The 23,916-nt window shown below is 40.7% G+C and overlaps 1 protein-coding gene across 2 annotated transcripts in view; it reads left to right on the forward strand.

The window, feature by feature from the left end:
- LOC120517406 (WD repeat-containing protein on Y chromosome) overlaps positions 1-23,916 on the forward strand; it is a 96,965-nt gene that overhangs the window by 39,042 nt on the left and 34,007 nt on the right. For both annotated transcript variants that reach the window (XM_039739722.1, XM_039739721.1), the window contains 7 exons: positions 769-1,024; positions 1,185-1,331; positions 5,152-5,274; positions 5,362-5,533; positions 9,923-9,969; positions 12,541-12,678; positions 20,816-21,004. In XM_039739722.1, the coding sequence (XP_039595656.1) occupies positions 769-1,024; positions 1,185-1,331; positions 5,152-5,274; positions 5,362-5,533; positions 9,923-9,969; positions 12,541-12,678; positions 20,816-21,004 (1,072 nt within the window). The remainder of the gene's footprint in view (positions 1-768; positions 1,025-1,184; positions 1,332-5,151; positions 5,275-5,361; positions 5,534-9,922; positions 9,970-12,540; positions 12,679-20,815; positions 21,005-23,916) is intronic.

The raw sequence follows: 23,916 nt of genomic DNA on the forward strand, positions 1-23,916 counted from the left end.
TCACGTATACATCTCAGTAGTTTAATTATTCAGAGAGCTGTAATATTACGAATGTAATGGATTCTGTGTCCTGTCGGAGGAAGAGAAGCACATAGTGATTCACACACATAGAGCACATAGAAGATCAAATACAAAACAAAGCATTTAACGTGCTACTTTAGTTACAATGGAATTTGAGAAACTAGTAAATTAAACGATTTTAAGATGAACTTTATGATGTTCTACTTTTAATGACAAAATAAACTATGTGATTAAAATAAAAATTACGAGATTGAAGTTGATATTTCGTGCTTTTTTCCCCACTGTGTGCCTATTTTTTTTCTCTGTACCCTAATAAGCTTTCATATGAAACTCAGATGGTGGGCTTTTCAGGGTGAATTTGATATCTGACAACTTTTTTATTTCGGGCACTGTGCGACTTTGTGAACTTGAGCTTTCGAAATGGAAGTTTGTGTACGCACAGATTTATGCATCTGGATTTTTCTGTGCGTACGCACATTCCCACTTTTGTGCTTACGCCATGCTATAGTGTGAGTTCTACGCACGCCGTTATACATGAGGCCCCTGGTCTGTAGGTCTTTTGCAGGACTATTGCCCTTTTTGTTATTTTGTTTGGGAACATCACAAAGACACAATAAAACATGCAAATCCCAAAGATGGTTAAACTGAGGTTCTTGGACCTATAGGGCACTAGTACTTAACCACAATGTCACCCTGTCCAGTATTATGAAAGAGAAACATTTCAGGGTCTGACTTCACTTCCTGCAGGTTTGACCAGGAGCAGAATGTCCGTCTGGAGGAAGAGCTGCAGCTCAGCCATCTGCGTCAACTTGAAGAGGTCTTCTCCAGTTATGTACCTTTGGGGGACAAAGGCATGGAGGAGAATGGGGGAAGAACAAATGGCAGAAAAGCAGGACCACCACGCCAGCCTGGCTGCATGACGCTGGCAGAGTTCCAGGAAACCCTCACCAGCCTGGTGGGCTCAGAAAAGTGGGCTGACCAGATGGAGCTGCTTTTTAACAAGGTGGGCAAACCTGAGATGAGGAGGTATCAGTGAGTGGTTTGACGGGCCTGTCTCTCAGCTTCCCTTTTCTTCATCCTTCACCCAGTGTGGTGCACATGCCTTAGATATTCAAAATGATCAAAATAGCTCATCTGGCTGTGACAATTCCTTTAATTTCCAGGTGGATACTTCATGTGATGGCTATGTGGACTGGGATGAGTTCTGCACTTACATGCTGATGCGGTACAAGGAGAAAGACTATGTGAATAATGGACGGGACACCACTTTTACATCACAGCCGCTGATTAAACACTGCCTGCACAACAAGGTACCAGATGGTTATTGGTCATTAGGCCTTTTAGGAATGTGGCTGGCATCTTTTTAGTTACCAACTGGCTCAACTAAAAACTCCTGCTCTATTTAGCAGGGCCTACAGTGACTGTCATCCTTGGCATCTCAGTATAGAGGTTTGCAGTTCACATGCACTTCACCATTTCTGCCTGTTTTAGTGAATGTCATGCAGTATATGTTTATTTAGCATGTCAGATGGGGTGAGCAGATCTTAACACTGCTGCATCCAGAGATCTGGGTTTATATCCCGGCTCAAACACTACCTGTGAGAAACCTGCATGTTCTCACTTTGCCAAGGTGGGTTTTTCCTCCCACATCCAAATGAATGCCTGATAAGTTAGTTTCTAATGTTTAAATTGCCCCCATTTTGATTGACTGTGGCTGTGTGTGTGCTGTGAGACAGACTGGGATCAGGTCCAGGGTTAGTTTCTGCCTTGTAACCAGTGCTGCCAGGGAAGGCAGCTGCGCCCAAAACTGTGGACTACATTGTGGCTCTGAAAATGGACATGAAGTGAGATTGATCAGCAGGAAAATGTGCTTTATGAATTAAATTAAATTATATTTTTATGAAATGTTTTAAAATATAATTAATTAAATATACAGTATATTCGGGCATCACTCTTCTGTTACTGTCAAAATGCCTGCTGTTAAGCTAATGGCTGAGTCTAAATAAAGTTGTGTGTACAAATGTGTCCAATGATGGAGTGGCACCCTCTACAGGCATATTGTGTAAAATATATAACAAAATAGATCCTAGTGTAACTTAATATAATCGAACTTGAGGCTCATCAGGGCAGCATCTGGCACAAGGCAAGAATCAATCCTGGGCAGAATGCCTGTTTATCAGAAGGCTAACTCATAGACACTATTACAGTTTAGAGGGTAATGGGGAGTAAAACTGGAGTACTCTGAGAGAACCCAAGAGAGAACATGCAGACTTCACAGAGACTGTGACTAGGCATAGGATTTGGGCCCAGAACTCTGCATTTAGGAAGCAGTGGCAGTAGCCAGTGCTCTGCCCCAAATGAATCACCGAGGCAATGCTTACTTTATATAGGACCCTTCACACAGCACAATGGCCTGTGCAAAGCCAATAGCAATACAAGATTTGTCAAACATGAAGGTAAAAAAGTAAATCTTTATTTTTAAGTTTATTTTGTAAGGTGATATGGAGGTATTAGAGGTTACTATTACTGTCTCACAGTTGCAGGGCACTACATTCAGTGTCTGGCTTGCTTGCTGCTACATTTCCATTTTCCCTGTGCACATGTTTGTTCACTCTGAGAAGTTTACTTTCATGCCACATCCCAAAGATGTGTGTGTGACGCTTCTTGCCAAGAGGAAATTCAATCAGTGCCATCATTAGTTTACAGCGGGGGCATCAAATATAATTTTACTGAGAGCCAAAAATAACACTTTGTATACCCAATGCTGGCTGTAAAATATCAACATACAAGTACCGCCACTTTACCAGCGTTGTTCTTGGACACTGCAGCAGGTTATGAATGCTACAGGCAGCCACAGCACAGGAAATCAGTACTGAGAAAGAGAATTACATTAGGGCATAAAGCAGACTGAGAATGGCAGCCTGGGCACAATTCAAGAATCTTTAACGAAAGCAAAGTATATCTGTGTGTCACAATCGGTTGTAAATGTGCTGGTGACATTTTAAGCCATTCAGAGATGGTCACATTATAGATTACACTGCAAAAAAAAAAATGCACACAAGAAAAGTAGACAAAAAAACTTTAAATGGGAGTTATTTTGCTTTTATCTAGCAAAATAAAAATCTGCCAATAGAGTAAGCAAAATGTACTTGACAAAGTTTCTTAAAGCAAGCTAAATAATTATAAATTGAAATTTTTGATAATTCACTAATTCCTAAAATAAGGAAAACATGTAATGACATGATATAAATACTTTTCACTTGCTTAGATTTCATTTTTTTTGCAGTGTAGCAGTCACACTTAACCCCAGTGGAAATACTAATGCAGTTTCTACCCACATAGAATACTCAAGCTGCCAAAAAGGACAAAAGAATCGTGTAGGGCAGTGGAAGCAGTTGGGTAAACTGTGGAAGGTGCCCTGCCCTGACACCTGTGCAGCTTTAAACAAGTGAGTGGAGTGACAGCAGCCAGGGTACTAAAGATCTGCCATCCATCTGCAGCCATTTTTCAACTTTTAACCCAAAGTGTCCTCTCCAGGCTGCTATTTTCTGTGCAACCAAATTATCTTCTAATGTAATCTGTCAGTTTGTAACAAATCTGGCCACCACGCCAAAACGGGTCGATCATTACTGCTAACCTGTCCTATTTTAAGGCAGACGATAAAAAGGCTAGGCCAATAATGCACCCTCGTACGCACCTTTTTAAAATGTTCAGTTCAAACCTGATGACTGAGCATTTACACTACGAGAGAGAAAAAAAACAGCTAGTGGTCAATACCCATAAATACTGAGAAATATATCACAGAAAAGAAAAATAACAATCCCTTTCATCCAACACCCCCCAGCCCAAAAATAACCCTTATACGTGCCGATACAAAAAAATATATATACAGCAAGAATATCCCTCCTCCACGGTTCCCCTTCCGAAGCCCACTTGGAAGTCCAAAGGTCCAGCCCCTGTTGGCAGCAGGTGAAACGAAGAGTATAACTGGATGCCGACCCCAAGCAGTGAAAGTCTTAACTGTAAAAAGCTATACAGCCAGTCTGTGCCATGATAAAGAACAATAAAGTCTTCGTGAAACTCACCTGAGTCTCTGGTGAAATAGCGGAATGCCCAATTCACACATCAAACTAGAATCACCGACTTCCACCTGGCAGTCGGGTCTTTAGAAGCTCCACGGCCTCTTCTCATGGCCCAGGCAGATGCTGATCTGCTTCATTCGATTGTCCCCATCTTTTTCTTGTCTGTTCTCTCTCCTTTGAAAATGGCACACTTTATGCAAATTGCTCCAAGAAAACAAAAAGGGGAACCCGATGTCCCACCTTCCGGGGCACCGCTGTCAATCCCAGTCTGTAAGACTATCTACACAAAACCCGACTGACAATAGAAAAACACATTACTTTTGTTTATGTGGTAGCGCTACAAATTTCCCCAGGTCCTGAAAACACTGGCCTAAGCAACTTTGCCCACCACTAGAGTTGAGGTTCGCCCTAAAACAGTACCATCAGCCAGGTGTGGAGAAAACGGTAGATTCATTGTGGTGCCCGTCTGACAGAATTTCATTCTGTTGTTTATCCTTAAGCATTCCTGTAGACTTTTCAAACAGCTTATACATAACTTATACATGGATGCAATCTACCTATGAAATGCACACTAAAGGGGTTCATCACAGTCCATATGTAACATGTTTTAAAATGGCCCCTTCAATTTGACACTCCTGGTTTACTGTATCATGTGAAATATGAAAACTAATCAGTACAATAAATACAAAACAAAAAATGGAGAACTTACAGATAACAAGAGGAGTTTGTGCCTTGATGTATCCTATGATGGACTGGCATTCCGTTTAGGTAGATGGGGCAGAATCTGAAGAAAAAAGTAATAGTGTGAGTGCTTTAGTATAAGGAGTTGGGTAAGAGAACAGCAATCTGTACAGCTAGATAGCACTCTGCCTGTTTAGTTATTCCCCTTTGCTTATTTTGTATTGTATGTACTTCATATACTTATCCTTCCTTCTTGCTGTTTTCCAAAAATCCCAATGTTTTTGAGAAAAGGCTCAAGAGTGCCCTCTTTTGCCCACAATAAATAGATGCTACATGCGTCACATAATTATTTCTCTCCACTTTGTAGCAAGAAGTGACAACACGGATGCTCGCAGTTCCCTCTCCTTCTCCACTTCGGTTCGTGAGTGTCAGTAAAGAAGGCACCCTCACCATTTGGGACAGCAACCTACAAATTCAGAAGTCGTGTGATGTAAGCAGCTTCTCATTTTTGATTTTTTTTTTTTATTATTTCATTCTGTGTTGCTCTTCTTAAATTCTCTTCCATCTTTTATGGCAGGTTTGCTCCAAGGCCGCTGATTCACAAACAGGCAGAAGAAGGTTTAAAACGTGGACCACCGATGCTGTCTACATGGCCAACGTTCACAAAATTGCAGTGGCAACGACAAGCCGGGATATTCATTTCTTCGACATTTCCACCTCCAACTGTTTTGAAGAGTTCCACTTATTTGGTAGGAGTCGGAGCAGGCATTGCTTTCTGAAGCTGGGGCGTCCAAGTCAATGGCTAGTTTATCTGAGGCTGAGGAGTGGACCCCAGCGTTCAAAATTTGGGAAATGTGTGTTAACAGTTACAAATTAATTTAAACTTTAATTTTGGTCCAATACTCCAGTTACCAATGATGAATGGATACATAGAGTGCAAGGAGCTATACTGAGATATCAGGATAGTGGTAGCGATTTTTATTAATTTTCTGCCATACAGAATGTAAAACACAAAACTCTAGAAAGATAGAAAAAAAAGAGGAGGCTGTCTGTCATGGATAGTACAGATCAATAGATACTTTAAATCACACACGGATAAACAGAATATATAGAGATTGTCCCTAGTGTGTGGGTGTGTGTGTGTGTGTGTGTGTGTGCCCTGCTGTGGGTTGGCGCCCTGCCTTGTGCCCTGTGTTGGCTGGGATTGGCTTCAGCAGACCCCCGTGACCCTGTAGTTAGGATATAGCGGATTGGATAATTGATGAATGGATGGATGTTAAGCTGTCGTAGCTGTGGTAGAAATGTTTATGAAATCATTGTTACATAATGTATAAAAAAAATAGAGTGAGAAAGAAGGAGATCACCAATCATGTCGAGATCAATGGCTACTTAAACTGAAATATGGATTCACTGATATGCAGAATGCAAAGAGCTACGTATAATACAATGCCATAGCAGTGGGAGAGGGCTTTGTGACTATGCAGTAAAGTAGGTTGGCGTTTGTCACAGACGGCCCAGGTCAATGGCTATTTTAACTGACACATAGGCTTCCTCATATGCACAATGCAAGGAGCTATATTAAGATGTCACAATGGTGGTAGACTTTTATAATGAGTTCACTAGTGTACAGTGTATTAAACATAAGAGACTGAGGATGCAGGAGGCCATCCATCTTGGACAGTCCACATCAGTGGTTATTTTGGCTGATATACAGGCATAATGATACATAAAATGGAAGGAGCTATACTGAAATGTCATTAAAGTTGTAGAAGGTTTTGTTGATTTACTATTGTGTAGTGTTAAAACACAAGACATTGAGGAAGTAGGAAGCCATCCATAGTGTCCAGGTCAATGGCTATTTTTAAAACTCAAACTGACATACCGAATACAAGAAGCTATACTGAGATGTCATGACTATGTTAGAAACCTTTATGAATTAATTGCTGTACTGTGTATAAAACAAAAGACAGTGAGAAAATAGGAGCCCATCTGCCATGGAGAGTCCAGATCAATGGTCCAAATCAAGTGGACAGTGGGGTTTGAAAAACCTCTTCAGAGATCCCGTTTGTGAATTTTCATTTAAGGTTAACAAAATGGTTGAAACTGGCAATTAAGTCCAGCATTCTTCTTACCAGTGTTTACTGAGAATGCCAGCCTGGTCACCGTCTGTTTAGACTCAGCATGTTCTCCCAGTGCCCAAATGGGTTTTCATGCCAAATTGCAAAACGTGTTTAATTTAGGCTAATTGGTTATTCCAAATGCGGGTCTGGGTCTGGATGTGTGCACTGCAATGGATTGGCCTGCTGTCCAGGGTTGGCTCCTGCCTAGTTTCTTGTGTTTTTTTTACTGACATTTAGGCTGACAGTTTCATTATATATATACTGTATATATATAGCGTCTTTTCACCTTCAACATTATTCAAGTCACTATGCTTACATTATTGCCATTTGTATAAAGTCAGAAGTGCCAGGTGACATGACATGGTGAGCATGAAATTAATTTACAAAGTACACCTGCCTCCATATTTCTTCAGGTGGAGCACTGGCAGGTAATGCGACTCACCCAGGCCCACCCAGAGAGTCAGCAGTGATCTTCATTTCAGTCAGGCACATTATGAGGGCAGAACAGTTTTTTGTGATTTCCAGATCAATTCCTAAGACATTCCTGTAACTATAACAAATGTGCTTTAATATAGTGCCTTTGTAATGTGCGCATCGCCCCAAAGTGATTGACAGGAACAGCACAGTAATCTCTGTATTTCTAACGGAAGATGTGAAGTGACTTGCTTGGCGTTACACAGTGATTCACTTGTGAGTATTGACTCATCACCTGAAGTACTGATGGATCACATTATCTATGACAAAGTTTACTTTATGTTGTGCCTTTACATTGCATAAATTATTCCAAAGTTCTTTATGGGTAAGGCTCAATTATTTTTATTTCTAAACTAAAAAAAAAATCTTGATTTAACAGTCCAAAGCCTTAGCCTGTATAGGACCGCTTTTGTTTAATATGGTGCCTTAACATAGAGTGTTCCATTCGAAAGTCCTATACAAGTGTTTTTATACTATCACAGTTGGAGAACTGGCAGCCGAAATGAATCAATGGAGGAAGACTGAATTGGCAATGAGCCACTAGAGGGCGACATTGTTACAGAGGCTGACCAGTTAGACGCTAGGCGCTCTTTGGAACTTAAACCCCACCATGCAACCTCTTTTAAAGCTCAGCTCAGGAGTGCAATTTGAGGGACAGTATGTTTTGTTTTAGACTTGGAAGGTTAGTTGGAAAATTCAGACATAAAATATCAAATATGAGAGAGTGTTCTTGATCCCAAAAGCCAGCATGAAGTAGATGAAGTTTAAAAGTAGACATAAATAAGATCCAGTTCTTTAAAACACAACCGGGAAACTTTACAAAGCAAGGGTCACTCACTAATTAACATGGAGCTCGAAGGGATGGACCATTAAAGGTCTTGGTTGATGGTTTAGGAGGCCAATTTTCTGATTTAGAGCTCATAAAAGGGGACTGTTAAGCTACCATATAATTCAGGGATTGGGCACAGGTAAATGTTATCTAATAGCAGTTGGAGTTTGCTGCCAACTGCTAAAATAATTTTGAAAGTCAGAAAATGTAAAATTTGGTAAACTTGTCAAGGTCAACAGATCAGTTACATTGTGAGTTTTGTTTAAGCAGAATTCACTAAGCAAATGGATAACTTCCCCCAAATAAATTAGAATCATGGCATACCATTGTTACAGTTGAGGTCATGCTTGAAACTGGATTGGGACCCCCCCTCTCTGCTTGAATATTATTGTACTGCAGGACTCTAGATCTAAGTCTCCGATTGAAATGTTATTCTATCCCTGCGCTTGAAGTTTCATGGAGGACTCATCTAGAAGAACCTTTTCTTAAGTGTGTCATGGTGGAAGCTAGCTAGCCCTCTCCAACCACTATTAAATCAAACATTATTGTGCTATAGTTCCACCAGTAATTTGGTTCCACTTCAAACACTCAGTTGAGGGTCATAGAGGCAGTATCCAGAGCAAAGATGGAGTGCCAGACCAACACGGGGTATACACGACTCATGACCACCATCATATGGGAATCACTCAGCAGCTAGAGCATCAAAGAAAAACACACAGAAATGGGGAGAACATGCAGACACCACACAAACTTGAATTTGAAAACAGGACGCTCGATCGACAGGGCAACAGCACTAACGAGTGCATCGCCCAAGATGTAATGCAGTATAACACAGCAAACTTCAGCCTTCCTAATCAATTTCAAGGCAGGTGTTACAGTAATTTTTTTTTTGGTTTTAAGCAAGGTACATGCTTATTTAATAGTTTTGGCACTCAACGACTACAAAAATAGTATTTACCTTTGTCTATGAGACATTTTGAGAAAATCGGAAAAAAAATGCTGCCATTTCAGAACATTGGGGTGGAAGTTTCCATGACGATGTTGCTCAAAATGATACAGGAAGTGCCGCAAATGTGGTGTCTCTGGAATGACCATATAAAGGTTGGTGCAGACATTTCTGGATCACCCGAGTTTGTCAATCCCTGTTTTTGCATGCAAATCCTTTGGTGATATGCTTCCTGGCTTTAGAACTTCACTTGTGTTATTAGGAACCTCAAATTTTGGTTAGTGATTTAAACTTATTGATGAACTGGCCCGACTTTTGGTTTTGATTTTGACTCATTCTCCGACTACGTTTCAGCACCTGGTGTTTATCATTAAGAAACCCCCTTGTCTTGTTCCGAGTTAGCACAGCAGGAGCCAACGCTAGATGGTGTGCCAGTCCATTGTTGGGCCCACTCACTCACGCACACACACCGTATCTGTAATCAGCAGTCAGTTTAACATGCATTTGCTTGGAGTGTGGTAGGGAAACCAGAGCACATAGAGACATGACAAGAACATGCAAACCCCACACAGATTATGAGCAGGAACTGAAATCATGAAGATCATTAGCAGATACGGAATCCTGTGTCATTTGCCTGGAAAAATATGAATATTGTTTTCCCTATTATAACTGTATATAAAATATTCTGGTTTGCCCTATAAACGGGTTCAATATAATTATTTTTTTCCTAATAATGAGCAAAAATTAATTTTATCCAATTTTTTCACAGCTCTTACTAATGTGCCAACCTGCTTGTTTTACTGGTGCAAGCCAAAGGTAAACATCAAATGTATTATTCTTTAAAATATTAACAACTGGAACCTGCTCCTTGTTTAAATGAATCCATCCACCAGACAGGAGGAAATTGAGACACATTCAGTCAGCAGCACACCTTTAGGCCAGTGGCTCTCAGGGTCAGTCCTGGACCCACTTTCATGCCAGTGAACATCTTCTTTTGGATGGTCTTCTACCCTAACAACAGAAAATTGGGTATATTAAATATTTACAGCAAACAGCAGGAATTTGTATGTCTTAGATGGGTAAGAATCTACAGTATATATATAATTCACTAAGGCAAGACACCCATGGAAGGGGCGTGGATTCACTAAGCCGCCGACAAGTGAGACACCTATGGGCACGCAGGAAGGAGCCACGCCCACCAACTCCAAGACCATTGGATACGACGACAACTCACAGAGCCACGCCCACCAACTCGGACGCGACGACACAGAAAAACCGGCGTCATTTATATTCGTCTGTCGTAGAGGTCACATGCAGCTCCGACCCACGCTGACTGTTAATAGAGGCATGTTTCTCGCGGAGGTGACTCGCCATATGCGGCGTGTAAAACTGTTTGCGAGGGGTATCCCATGGGATCCTTAAAACATTCCTTTACAACTGAGGTTAAAACACAATGAAGTGAGCAGTCTTTAAAAATGAGTTTTCGGTTACGACGCATGACGCGTGCACTATAGCAAACTGTTTTACACGCTACATACAGCAATTCGCATCCACGACAAACATGCGTCTTCTTAGATGCTCCTGCACTTTGTACACACCCCCCTCCCACCGTGGTCAGGTGTCTTGGTGGATTATATATAGAAAGGCAGCCAAAACCGCACAGAGCAATGAAAAGTCTACGTGAGTCACAGGTGCATCTGGACTGTACAAAGACTCGAGTGACGAGTTGGAGGTGGGCACATGAGCAGGAAGTGTATACTGAACGAGAAACCAGCAGACTAGCATGACGGAGGGAGCGGAGTGGATGTCCTTCTCCTCTCCTCCCGTTCCACCCTGAGCGCTGCACGGACGATTGTGTGTTGGTTCGTTCCGTGCATTGGTTAAAACCCAATGAAGGAAGCAGTCTTTAAAAACCAATAAGCCCTGTGCCTCTGTTTCATTACCGTCTCACCTGCTTCACCAATGCAGGCTCCGCAACAGGGAAGCCAACCGGGTAACCAAAGTCTTTGGGTTCAGGGGGGAGTATGGTTACAAAGCTGAAACTTAAAGGAATTGACAGAAGGGCACCACCAGGTGTGGAGCCTTTCGCTTCATTTGACTCAACACAGGAAACCTCACCCGGCCCGGACACGGACAGGATTGACAGATTGATAGCTCTTTCTCGATTCTGTGGGTGGTGGTGCATGGCAGTTCTTAGTTGGTGGAGCGATTTGGCTGGTTATTTCAAAGCGAACGAGACTCCCGCCTGCTAAATAGTTACACGACCCAACAACGGTCGGCGTCCAAATTCTTAGAGGGACAAGTGGCTTTCAGCCACGTGAGATTGAGCATTAACAGGTCTGTGATGCACTTGTATGTCCGGTACTGCACGCGCTACACTGAATGGATCAACGTGTGTCTACCTGGCGTGGGTAAGTCGTTGAACCCCGTTCATGATGGAGACCGTGGCTTCCAATTGTTTCCCATGAACGAGAAATTCCCAGTACGTGTGGGTCATACGCTCGCACTGATTACGTCCCTGCCCTTTGTAAAGCCCCCCATGGTCGGGTGACTTGGTGGATTATATATATATAAAAAAAAAGAAGCCGGAACCGAAAAGAACAATGAAAAATCAACGCGGAAACCGACTGTGGCGGTTTTTGGAAAATTAACAGTCAACGTGACTCACAGGTGCGTGTGGACTGTACACAGACGAAAGCGGCTCAGGTAGGGAGTTGGGGCGGGCACATAAGCGGGCAGTGCGTACTGAACGAGCGCCGTTCAACCTCATCCTTCGCTTTGGATGGAGAAAGCGCGACGGCGCTCCTCCGGTTTTCAGTTACGGACAATTGTATGTTGGTTCGTAGCGTGCATTGTTGCAATGTTACTTTTCTTGGTGGTTTATTAAATTACGGATTTTTTAAATGTTTATTTTTTCCTCTGTGCTTAAAAATCATTTAAAAAGCGGCCTGATTATGCGGTGTATGCTACGCCGCGGGTTGGCTAGTTATTATTATTACTTTAACTTTTTATAATTCTTTGTCCTCTTTTAATGCCCTGAGTCTCTGGCTATTTATGCCATTACTTAATTATAACCACATAAGGGGCTAACACTGAAGTAGCTGCTTCCCGTCATTTGTGCCACTCATCATTAATTGCCAACATTCAGACACAAGAATGACAACAAACTCCACAGAGAAACGAATTAAAAATGTAAAATAAAATGTACTACCATACTTTCCCAGAGAAAGAGAAACAAGAAAGGTCAGCTAATTAAACAATGAGGTCAATTTGATGTAAAAATTACTGACTGATTGCATTTTTGTTGATTTTATATGGATCTTTTTTATGTCTGCCTTTTTACTCTTGGATTTTCAAACAGTGAGGAACTTTTCTTTTTTTGACCAGGCCCCAGAAAGCTGTTCCTTACTTCTATGGGGAGATGATGCTGGCAATGTCAACCTGATGTGGTTTCTGCGCCCACTTGTCGGCATGTTTGAAAAGCCCTTTACAGAAGAGGAAGGACCTCAGAAGGTCTTCATGCAGGTAAAGGCTGCCGGTATTGCCTTCTTTCCAGGCTCTCTCAAAACCCAGTACACTCCCAGTGTGTCAAAGTTGCTTCTGAACAGCACAAGTCAGGCTCAGTAGGGCTTCAGCCTGTGCTGGATGAATGTTCCTTTGGCTCCACAGGGGAAATCCACAGATCTAAGGTGTGTGGTAGACCACACTGGTGCTACACCTCAGAGCCGTACCCTTGCACAGAAGATAATAAACCCACACAGCTCAGTGATTTGAGCCCGTGTCCAGGGAGAGCAGATCTTTTGTCCTACTAACTGTGTAACTGTCTTGTATAAACTATTTGCATCTTTTTAATGTTTTTAGGCTTTGGAGATTTCCAGCTTAAATTTCTCTAAGTAGTTTGTGATACCTGGTATAAAACCAGGTTCATGAGGACCTTCTCTTTAACCTTAATTATAATTGTTCTTTTTGAGAACATTACTCCATTGTCCTTCCTTGATGTTTAACTGATGCCATGTTGAATTTTGTAAAACTGTAATGCCCATCATGTAGAACAGGTAAAAACAACAAAAACAAAAGGAATAGATGCTTTTAAAAAGATAATTTATTGAATTTGGGAAGGACATTGACATGTGGCTTTGTTCGTGAGGTATTAAAAGGAGGAAGGAAGGAAATATGTTGTCTTTACACTGTTATCAAGCGACAGCGTCAGCGCTGTAATGCTGTCACAAGGAGGCAGAGTTGTTTAACGTATGTGACCGGGGAAAGACGTCACCCTGCCAAAGTTTGATACTGAGAACAGAGTCCTGCTTGTATCTGAAAGCAAAATATTAACCACAAATTGTAACATTAACTAAAAAGTTGAGAAATAAAGCAAGAGGCCTAATATTAGAATACTGGAAGGCAGTCACACACTGATGAATAGCGTTCTGTTTAGAAATCCACAATATCAGACAACCAGGAATTATATGGCACTGACCTTTATGTCGACACACAACTGACAACACTACAGCAACGCTGATAATTTGGTGATATTCATAGTTTAAACAATAGGAATCAGAGAAAGACGACACCATAACAAGTTCACCCGTGTTGTTAAGATCTCAGTTATGTCTGCCTATTTTTTTCTGTCTTTACACATTCCGTTTTTTTCTTTTTTGCCATTTTTCTCTAGCCTCTTTCAATCAGTGATGTCTTTATTTGTAGATGTGAGTACTAATTGGCAATTTGGGTTTTTAATGTTCTGTGGAGCCAATGGAATTATAAAAGGATCAAAAGAAGAAATGTCAGTCAATTAATAAGCCGAGTTCATAGCCATATAATTTGAAGTTAATCTTTTGACGAACCAAAAACAAAACTCTGGTTCGTAGTTCAACTGACAGTCTTCACACCAAGAAACCAAAAATAAAACACATTCTCTTAATTCACTGATGTTATCTAATATCGGATAACTTGGCAATGCCCAGGGTTTACTTTTTATATCATTGTGACATCACAAGTCTTACATTACAATACTAAGTTCAAGTTGGCATAAGGAAAACGTGTGAATAGTTTAAAAACTACTTGAAAACAAAAACAAATCCAAAAAATAACATTGGGAATGGATTCAGCAACCCCAAAAATCATCATAACTAAAATTTAAATTGCAGGAATTTCTCTAAAAAACAAGATCAAAATTGGGAACAAAACATAATCATAGCAAATGCTGTGGTCAACTGAGCTGAGCTAAACCTGCTACATTACATCCTGGCTTAGGGTTGTCTTTTTTCATTCACTATTATGCTCTTTGTGTATTTTTTGTGGATTATGTTTCTAAAAATGTTTTGTGATCCTCCTTGTTTCTTATTTAAGTGTTTGGTGAAGATGCAGGGAGTAGAGTTGGTGAAGGTGAATAAGTTTAAATACTTGGGGTCAACAGTACAGAGGAATGGGGATTGTGGAAGAGAGGTGAAGAAGAGAGTGCAGGCAGGGTGGAGTGGGTGAAGAAAGAGCGTCAGGAGTGATTTGTGACAGGTGTGACAGGCGGGTATCAGCAAGAGTGAAAGGGAAGGTCTACAGGACGGTAGTGAGGCCAGCTTTGTTATGTGGGCTGGAGACGGTGGCACAGGAGACAGAGCTGGAGGTGGCAGAGTTAAAGATGCTAAGATTTGCAATGGGTGTGATGAAGATGGACATGATTAGAAATGAGGACATTAGAGGGTCAGGTCATGTTGGACGGTTGGGAGACAAAGTCAGAGAGGCGAGATTGCGTTGGTTTGGACATGTGCAGAGGAGAGATGAGGAGTATATTGAGAGAAGGGTGCTAAGAAATAGAGCTACCAGGTAAGAAGAGAAGGCCTAAGAGAAGGTTTATGGATGTGGTGAGAGAGGACATGCAGGTGATGGGTGTGACAGAGCAAGATGGAGAGGACAGAAAGATATGGAAGAGGATGATCCGCTGTGGCGACCCCTAATGACCTAATTTTTAGGCCATTTTTGGACCATATTTTGTGCAGAAAATTACATCCTTACGGTGAAGAGTAAACCAATATGTGTCTTCAGCAAAACTGATCAGAAGGACTTGAAGTTATGTATGCTACACCAACTGACCACAAGGGTTCACTCCTTAATGGGATCACAGAAATGGGGATCGGTAATTTAGGCATGTGGAGTGTCGTTTTATGATATTTATCTAATAACTTTGCTGATAATGAATATAATAGTTTTGTTATTTAATTCTTAAGCATGCTCCTAGCTCTCCAGTTACCACTCATTGAAGGGTAATGATTCAAACATAGGCACGTTAGACTACTTCAAGGTCACTGATTATGAATATGATATTATTTTTGATCCTCTACTAGGGCTTTGCCCTCTATGGACTTCTATCAAAGGGTGAAAATGACAAATTTCTATTACAATCGAGAATACTTAGGCTTTAAACATTTAAACTGAAGCAGACATTTTAATATTTCAAATATCTGAAACAACTGTTCTTGTGTATTATGTACTGCCACCTTATGAAGTAAATCATGACTTATTTTAATACTTGATTGAAATTTTTATACTTGGTTGATATTTATCGCAGACCTTGTCCTTTGTGCACTGTGCCAGAGAGTGTCATGAAATGGTTATATTTTGATTTTTTTCTAGACTTCTCTTACGTTTAGCTATAATGTTTTGCACCCTCTAGGGGTTTTGACACACGTGTATTTTAATTTTTTCTTAATTAAAAAATGTTTCAGATGGTGATAATTACTTTAAATTGTTTTCTTGGGTGATGCCATCTACTGATGGTTTAGCAGAGAGTCAAAGTTGGTGTCTCTTCTCAATTTAAGACTCTTTATGAAACCTTGACTGTGTGCGATTATTCTTTAAAATACAACCTTTAAAAAGACTTCTAGTTCTGTTTTTCTTGACTATGATTTCTGGTTATGACTTTAGTTTAGGTAATAGTACTTTTGTTCTTCTGGTTTTGACCGTTTTTGTTTTCTGACGTTGAATCGTCTTCTGATCACTGTCCTAGTCCTTTTACTTAGAGTTGCAACGGGGAGGGAACAGGCCAGCCCGATATAAGATGGGGTTTTACAAGGCATTAGTGCTGTGATATTAGTTTCTCCTTCCTGTTTTTTGGTGGCTGTCTATTTTGGATTTTGTATTACCCGTACTTTTTTGGTGGCTCTGTTAGAAGGATATGTTTTTGGCATTATGGACAGGTTTTACTGTCTCGAGGTCTGCCATTTTGAGCTACTGCTTGTATGAAAATGTGCTATATAAATAAATGTTGTTGTTGTATTTAGGAATAATCTGTTTTGCTTCCTTTTAGCGTTTGCTTTGTTCTTGTTTTTTGGATATGTTGCACAATAAATTCGTTAAATAAATAAAATCATTATTTTTAATAATGAGGACAATGGGTTTTCCATGGCCTCCCTTTTTCTTTCTAAGATTTTGACCATTACATTGGGCCAAGGTAGGCTAAAAGTCTGCTTATTGATTTTGGGAGAGAGCAGAACAGAGAGAAGATGAAGGGAGATACTTAGGGAGAAGATCTAAGTGGAGAACTTTAATGTTGCATGCTGTGCTCCTTGGATCCTTCAGTCTGGCAACAATCATTTTTTTGAATCCTGGGATGTTGCTTTGCCAATTTTTACTGCTTCTATGGTGCCTTCTCCTTTGTGTGACAGACTGTGTGTGTGTATCCCTTTGCTTACAGTGTGTTGCCTGGAATTGAGTTTTGATCTCTACTAAATAAATATGTGGAAGTGGGCATTCGTTATTGATCATGGAGGTGATATATATGAGAAGCCACCAGATGGTCTCTAAATCTTTCTGCCCTTGTCTCATTCTAACTGACCAGGTGGTCAGCTTTCCCATATGCCATGTAGGCTTTGGTCAAACAGATGCTATTCCCAGCTAAAGTGCCAAGCCACAAACTGCATTTCCTCTTCCTGTGGTCAAGATTATTACTTGTGTGGCGGGGGCTGTTTTGAACTTGATGATCTCTGCCTTTCAAAATTTTTAGGATGTGTTTAAAATAGGCATTCACTAGCCCCCCCACCCGCAACAACTGCATGCTGCCCATTGTTCACTGAACTGAAAACGTTATTCTTCATGCGGTTTGCAACAAAGCCAACAGCATAACATGGCTGGCTAGCTCTGGTGGTTTGAAAACAACTTCCAGCAGCAGAGGAAGTGGAATTTAAAAGTCATTTTGCAACAGCCATATTTAACTCACCACTTTCTAAACAAACCATGACCAGGCTCAAAAAGCCCACGGGTGCTGCTTTTCCCAGACATTTCAAGCTGTATGAACATTTTTTAGACATCTACAAAACAGCTCATCAAATATGGTGACTTCTTGTGTCTACTGACTACTAAACAAAAGTAATTAAAGGCCACTTCCACAGGCGGCTCCCAGTTAACCTGCCAGACCTAAGCTGAAATCTAACATGACTGTCCCCTCTAAAGCCAATTTCGCATTACACGACTTGGAGCAGATGTCAAACTTGACAACCACCCTTGCGGATCGCTTCATTGACACATGTCAATTTACGTGACTAGGAATTGCTGGACATGTCAAGTTACATGACTGAGTGACGACTTTCCAGTACAGTTTCACATTTCCAAAGAATAATAAGGAGGCAGTGCTGTACAAAGAGTTAACAGGTATAGCGAGTTCAACTGTAATCTTGGCTGCCACTGTATTTTTTTTTTCTTTAGTCCATTCTACCATGGTACATAAAACTTGAGCCATCAGACTGACAAGTCAGTCCTCGTAGCTGCATTATATGCATTGTACTTCTGGTTGGTGGCTCACTTCACCCTAATAACTAATGACAAAATCAAACCCTTTTGTTGCCGTGAGTTGTGGACTAGCTGGACTGAGTCGCTGGGGATGTCACACTACGTGACTTGCAGTCACAGTAGCCATTTATGACTGCTCCATTACTCATTAGGCTTACATAAAGGTCAAAACTGAAAACTGCTGGAAAACTTGTGTAACGTGTCTTGACCTTAAGAAGACAATCCCTCTTTATGCTACACTCTTTGGTTTGAGTGTGCTTTGTTGATTACACAGGAGTAGCTTACGGAGCCACATGAGGAAAGCACAGAGACGACATTAGGACATCCTGACTTGTCTATTCACTCAGTGCCCTTCGTAGGCCAATGCACATGGACATTACACCAGGACGGTATATGGACATTACACCAGGCCAGCAGCCATCATTATAAACCAAAAAGTGGCCAACAATCCTTGATCGGAGTGCTTAATCAGAAACTTGAAATTCCCAAGAAATCCAAATTTTTAACATCCTTTTGCAAAGGAGGTTTTCTTTTATTTCTGTAATAAATGATTTTTAACCTCTTGTGCTTAAATAACATGGCACCCTACACACTGTCAATTGGTACAAGCAAGAATAACAATGCAATGGGAAATCATCTTAGAGTAGAGTGGCCTTAACAAAAAGGCAGCAATAAATAATGTTAAATTAAACAGGAAAAAAAAGAAATATACCTAATAACCAAATTTAAAATAAATAATTCAAAAAGGGAAATGTACTCAAAAACAACAACAAAAAAATCATAATTAATAAAATTAAATGGGGGGAGGGCTTATGTTAGCATTGTTGATCATTTAGTTTTTATATGTGTATATATATATACAGTGTATATATATATATATATATATATATATATATATATATATACTAATAAAAGGCAAAGCCCTCACTGACTGACTGACTCATCACTAATTCCCCAACTTCCGTGTAGGTAGAAGGCTGAAATCTGGCAGGCTCATTCCTTACAGCTCACTTACAAAAGTTAAGCAGGTTTCATTTCGAAATTCTACACGTAACGGTCATAACGGTCGATAACGTCCGCCATGTTGAACTTTCTTATTTATGGCCCCATCTTCACGAAGGTAGGCGGCTTCCCTGCGCTAACCGAAACCGATTTCCGTACTTATTTCAATGGTATGACACCACTGTCGGCTGCCATATTGAACTTTCCAACGTCACTAATTTTCCAACTTCCCGTGTAGGTAGAAGGCTGACCCCATCTTCACGAAATTTGGTAGGTGGCTTATTTCGGTGGTATGATGCCACTGTCAGCCGCCATATTGAACTTCTCAACGCTCTTTGTTACTTATGGGCCCATCTTCAAGAAATCTGGTACGCGGGTTCCAAACGCTAACTGAATCCTACTTACGCATACAAATATACGTCCATAGCTTGCAGCTCGGTCACCGTGTGAGGCGGCGTTGGTTTCCATTCTCTGTGTCACATATTGCACGGCCATATCGGGCTCACTCTTGATATCTGGAGAAACATTGTGTCTTATGTATCGAATGACTGGGACAGGTTCACGGTGTGGACTGATGACGGTACAGGAGATAATTAGACTACACAGGAGCACTAGAAGAGTGAAATGCTTAAGCCCTTCACCTATGAATCTGCATGCGAGTTGATGGCTGCCGCTGAATTGTTCGGTTGTCTCTTTCAAGTGTACGAAATGGCCAAATATTTTACACCTTTTGACAACCGCCAATGCCTCTTAAACATCTTAGATTGACAGGTGACAATTTCAGTAGTGGACACTTTGATGTTTATGAATGTTTAAACTCTCAAAAGCTGGATGTAAAGTTATTGATGAAACCGGTTGTATACTTACAACGCTTGACAGATGCCAAATGTCACTTCAACACAACAAGTCCTACAAATACTGTCGTAATTGAAACAAACCATGAAACTCAAACCGATTATGACAGCAGCAATCCAAGCTGTGAGATTTGAAACAAGATTACTTTTCACATGACCAACTGTACATTGCATGCTCAAGAGTAAGCTCAGCGCACAGCTTGGTCATATTACAACCGGAGGGCCGAACTCACAATGTGGTATACAAAGAGATCCTTAACAAATAATTATTGGTATATTTTCCCTCAGTTTAAAATGGTTTAATTTTCTTCTTAATAAAAATTTTAAGGCAGTACTTTGCGCTCTGGCGGTATTTTGCTAGTGTGTATATATATATATATATATATATATATATATATATAATCTTTTCTTTGTGCCATGTGTTTTGCAGGTGATCCCACAAGAGTCGGGGTCACCTGCCCATCTCTGTCAAATACAGTAACTGCCTTCAGACCTATAAAGGCTAATGAAAACCTACAGTCCTTTGCAGTTCATTGAATGCAATCATGGTGTTCACGAGTTATTGTGTCTTTGGTTTTATTTCTGATTTATTGTTGGATTTCAACTATTTTTGCTCTGTTTTTTCTACTGTTCTTTTGATTTTTATATTGGGACAGCTTCCTTTGTGATTGACTATCTGAGGCAACTCCTCCTCTGCCTTTAGCGTTCTTTGGAGCTTTACTGTTTTCAGTACATTTTCCATGTGCTTCAGAACAGTAAAGTTCACTTGCATTCATCATCCCCAGGACTGACAACATATAATCCTCATCAGGCTCTACCTGGGATGCTACTGCATAATGGTGTGGTGAGTTGCTGCAGTATCCAGGATGTCTGTTCATATGTTTGTTCTTTGTTTCTCTCTCTCTCTCATTATCACTTTGTATCTCCTTTGTTAGCTGAGGAGCTCTCAGCTCTAGCTTTAGTGGAACACACTAAATGTACCATCTTCTTTGAATATCTTTATAATGAGAAATGTATTTTCCTTGCAGGAGATCAAAGAACACCATCGCCTGGTATCACATCAGTGTCTCGCTGGGATTCATCCACAGCCTATCTCCAAAATTATGTATGTGCCTGATGGAGACCTTGTGATAACTTCCTCTGGCAGCCCCTCAATGGCTGTTCACATCATGGACATTCAGAGGAAGAAGAAGACATACACATGGAAGATCAGCAAGGTGTGTGATCTGAGGGGAACAAGTGCATGTTGGAGGGCTGCTGAAGAATTAAAGAGTTAATTAAGATGACTGCAACCAAGTAGTACCTCCTACTTCTATCCATCCATTATCTAGCCTCTCTAATCCATCTCGGTTGCAAGGGTCTGGGGTGTCTGTCCAGTGAGAGGCAGAAACCAATTGCGACTGGGATGTCAGTCCACTGCAGGGCTCGCTCACGCACTTAACTACACAGACTTGTATTTGGTCCGTTTGGGGTTGCTGTAGGAATTGTGAAGATCACATTCAATTATGGTTGCACTGTTTTGGACTGCTTAATATTTTCACTGTTAATATTTTCATTGTTTTGTTGAGAGTTATTGCTTTCAAATTCACAAAACAGGGGCTAAGGCTTCTAAATATCAAAAAGAGTCCCAAAAAGCTCTTAAAAGATGAGCGGGTAAAGCATGAAACCATTGGTCAGCACATTCCTTAATAGTTAGAAGCAGAAACTTAACAAGAACAACAGAATGACTGGACCTTCAACTTCAATACTAGCCTCCTTTGGCTCAACATAGCGGAGGTAGAGCACTTAACACAGAAAGCTAATATAATATAAATAAAAAAAGCAATTGCTAAACAGTACAACATAACAAAATTTCATAATATTGCATAAATACAACAAAGACAAAAAGAACAAACTAGGATTCATAATATAATATACACAGCTATATTTAAAAAAACAACAAAGTGATTAAATAAACCAACAGTAAACTTAAGCCAGGACAGCAACACTAGCTGAAACAAAATGGTAACAAAGACACTCTGTTGTCAATCATGAAGTCCTTGGCATTGTAACATGTGACATCATTATTTGAACCATTAATAAGTTAGCAGATAAATTTGATTCCTTTTTTCATCTCTCAACATATTACCCAGTATTAATGAAATCCAGGGCCAGCTCTACCATATAGGCAAACTAAGTAGTCACCTAGGGCAGCCAGGCTTTTTGGGGGTGACCTTTTTTTCAACTATCATAGACGTATCCAGTGGTAACAGGAGGATGGTAATGACATTCATGTATGACTCGCGGGGAACTCCAAGGGACAGCCAAGCCACTCTTCAATCTGACACCAATGCATGACTCATGTGAAACTCCCAAGGGGAACCCAAACCCCCCTTCCCTGACTCTTCCATGAAATAATATGATTTAGGGATTTGCAAAAAAAAAGCTGGCCCCAGCAGTGGTGGATTCTAAAAGACTTTCATATGTAGCATACGTTTGCTTTGTCATGTCTGACTTTGACTCTGGTTAAATGTTTTTGGTTTTGACAAAAAATTCTCTGTCTGCCTCTGGGATTGTGACCTTTGCTTGTTTTTTGGCTGCGCCACTACCTATCTTTGCAAGTAGTTTACATTTTTGGATCATTTGCTCCTGTTCCTGCCTTTTGCCAATACATGATATTTGTTATTATTCTGCTGCGTTTCACAAGATCAAGGCCCAGGTTTACCCAAGCACTTGGGTGCAGGGCTCCAAATACAGCCTAGTAGCAAAAATCAGTCTTGCACTCAAGCTCAAACAACCGTCTTCTCTGCCTGCCTGGCTAAAAAGCACCTCGCTGGGGGCAGTTCCTGAGTGGGTCCTCAGGTGGTCATTAGTTCAGGGTTGGTTCCCTTTTTGCACCAATGATGTCAGCATAAGATAGTCTCTAATCACGGCACTGGAGAGTAGCATTGTGCTACATGCTCATTAGCATATGCAAGTAAGAATTTCACTGGATTCTGCACACATTGAACAAACATCCATCCATCCATTTTCTAACCCGCTGAAACCAAATACAGGGTCACGGGGGGTCTGCTGGAGCCAATCCCATTGACCCTATAAACATATAAGTTCCAGCCACTGTGATCCAGTGTTTGGGGGCTGGGCTTGAGTTAGGACTAAAGGGTTAAAGTCCCCAGAAGTGATGCAATGCTGACATCTTGAACCTTTGTGCCAGCTACACACGTTTAGCTGCATAAGAGAATTATTTTTGCTCTTCAAGCACCATGAGTCATACTTTTGGATGTAAACACCACAGAACATTTAATTCAAACAAATGCATTTTGAAAGAATTTAATTATGGGTTGGGTGGAACAAGCGATTTGATACGGCCAAAAAGTCAAAATCAGTTATCTTGAATGACTTTATAAGACTTTTAAGTAGGCAAACTGAAGTCAGGGTAATGCAGCTTTACTTAAGAGTCTGGAAACAGATGTAGAGAAGCAAGTTGGAATAAAAATAGGCAGAATAAAAATAAGGAAAATAAATATGCAGGAATGCTTGGCAAATAACTTAGGCAGGAAAACTGTCTAAAAATAACATATACAGTTTAGTATAGATCAACCTTCAGATTACTAGTGGTGAGTTATTCAAGTTAAATTCCTAACGTACTACCCATCCATTATGATATCTGTTAAATCCACTTCAGGATCATGATGGGCAAGACTTTCCCTGGCGGCACCTGACGCAAGAGTTGCTGCCTCACAGTCCTAGAGACCTGCGTTTGACTCACCGCTGTCTGTGTATGGAAGCTGGCCCTGTTGGGGCTGTCTTGTTATATATGTAAGCAGCTCCATTGATTTCTTGAAGCCACTGAGGGGCATATTTTGGACTTGTTTCTGGGTTTTCCAGACTCTGAAACCTCTGGGGCTTTTAACCCCATGTCATTTCAATGGGCTGTCATAGGTTCTGTAGACGCAAGACATATTAATTGTGACACATGTCCCTCCCTTTTAATCTTGAATCAGGTACTTATATTTTACTCTTCTGTTAGATAGATAGAGAGAGAGAGAGATAGAGATAGATAGATAGTGTGACAGATAGAGGGCGCTGTCGTCCCCTTGAACCCTCGGACCAGATGCCAGACACCAGATAAAAGTCCAAAAGTTGACAT

Source organism: Polypterus senegalus, chromosome 17, assembly GCF_016835505.1.
Source record: "Polypterus senegalus isolate Bchr_013 chromosome 17, ASM1683550v1, whole genome shotgun sequence".
NCBI classification, from domain to species: Eukaryota; Metazoa; Chordata; class Cladistia; order Polypteriformes; family Polypteridae; genus Polypterus; species Polypterus senegalus.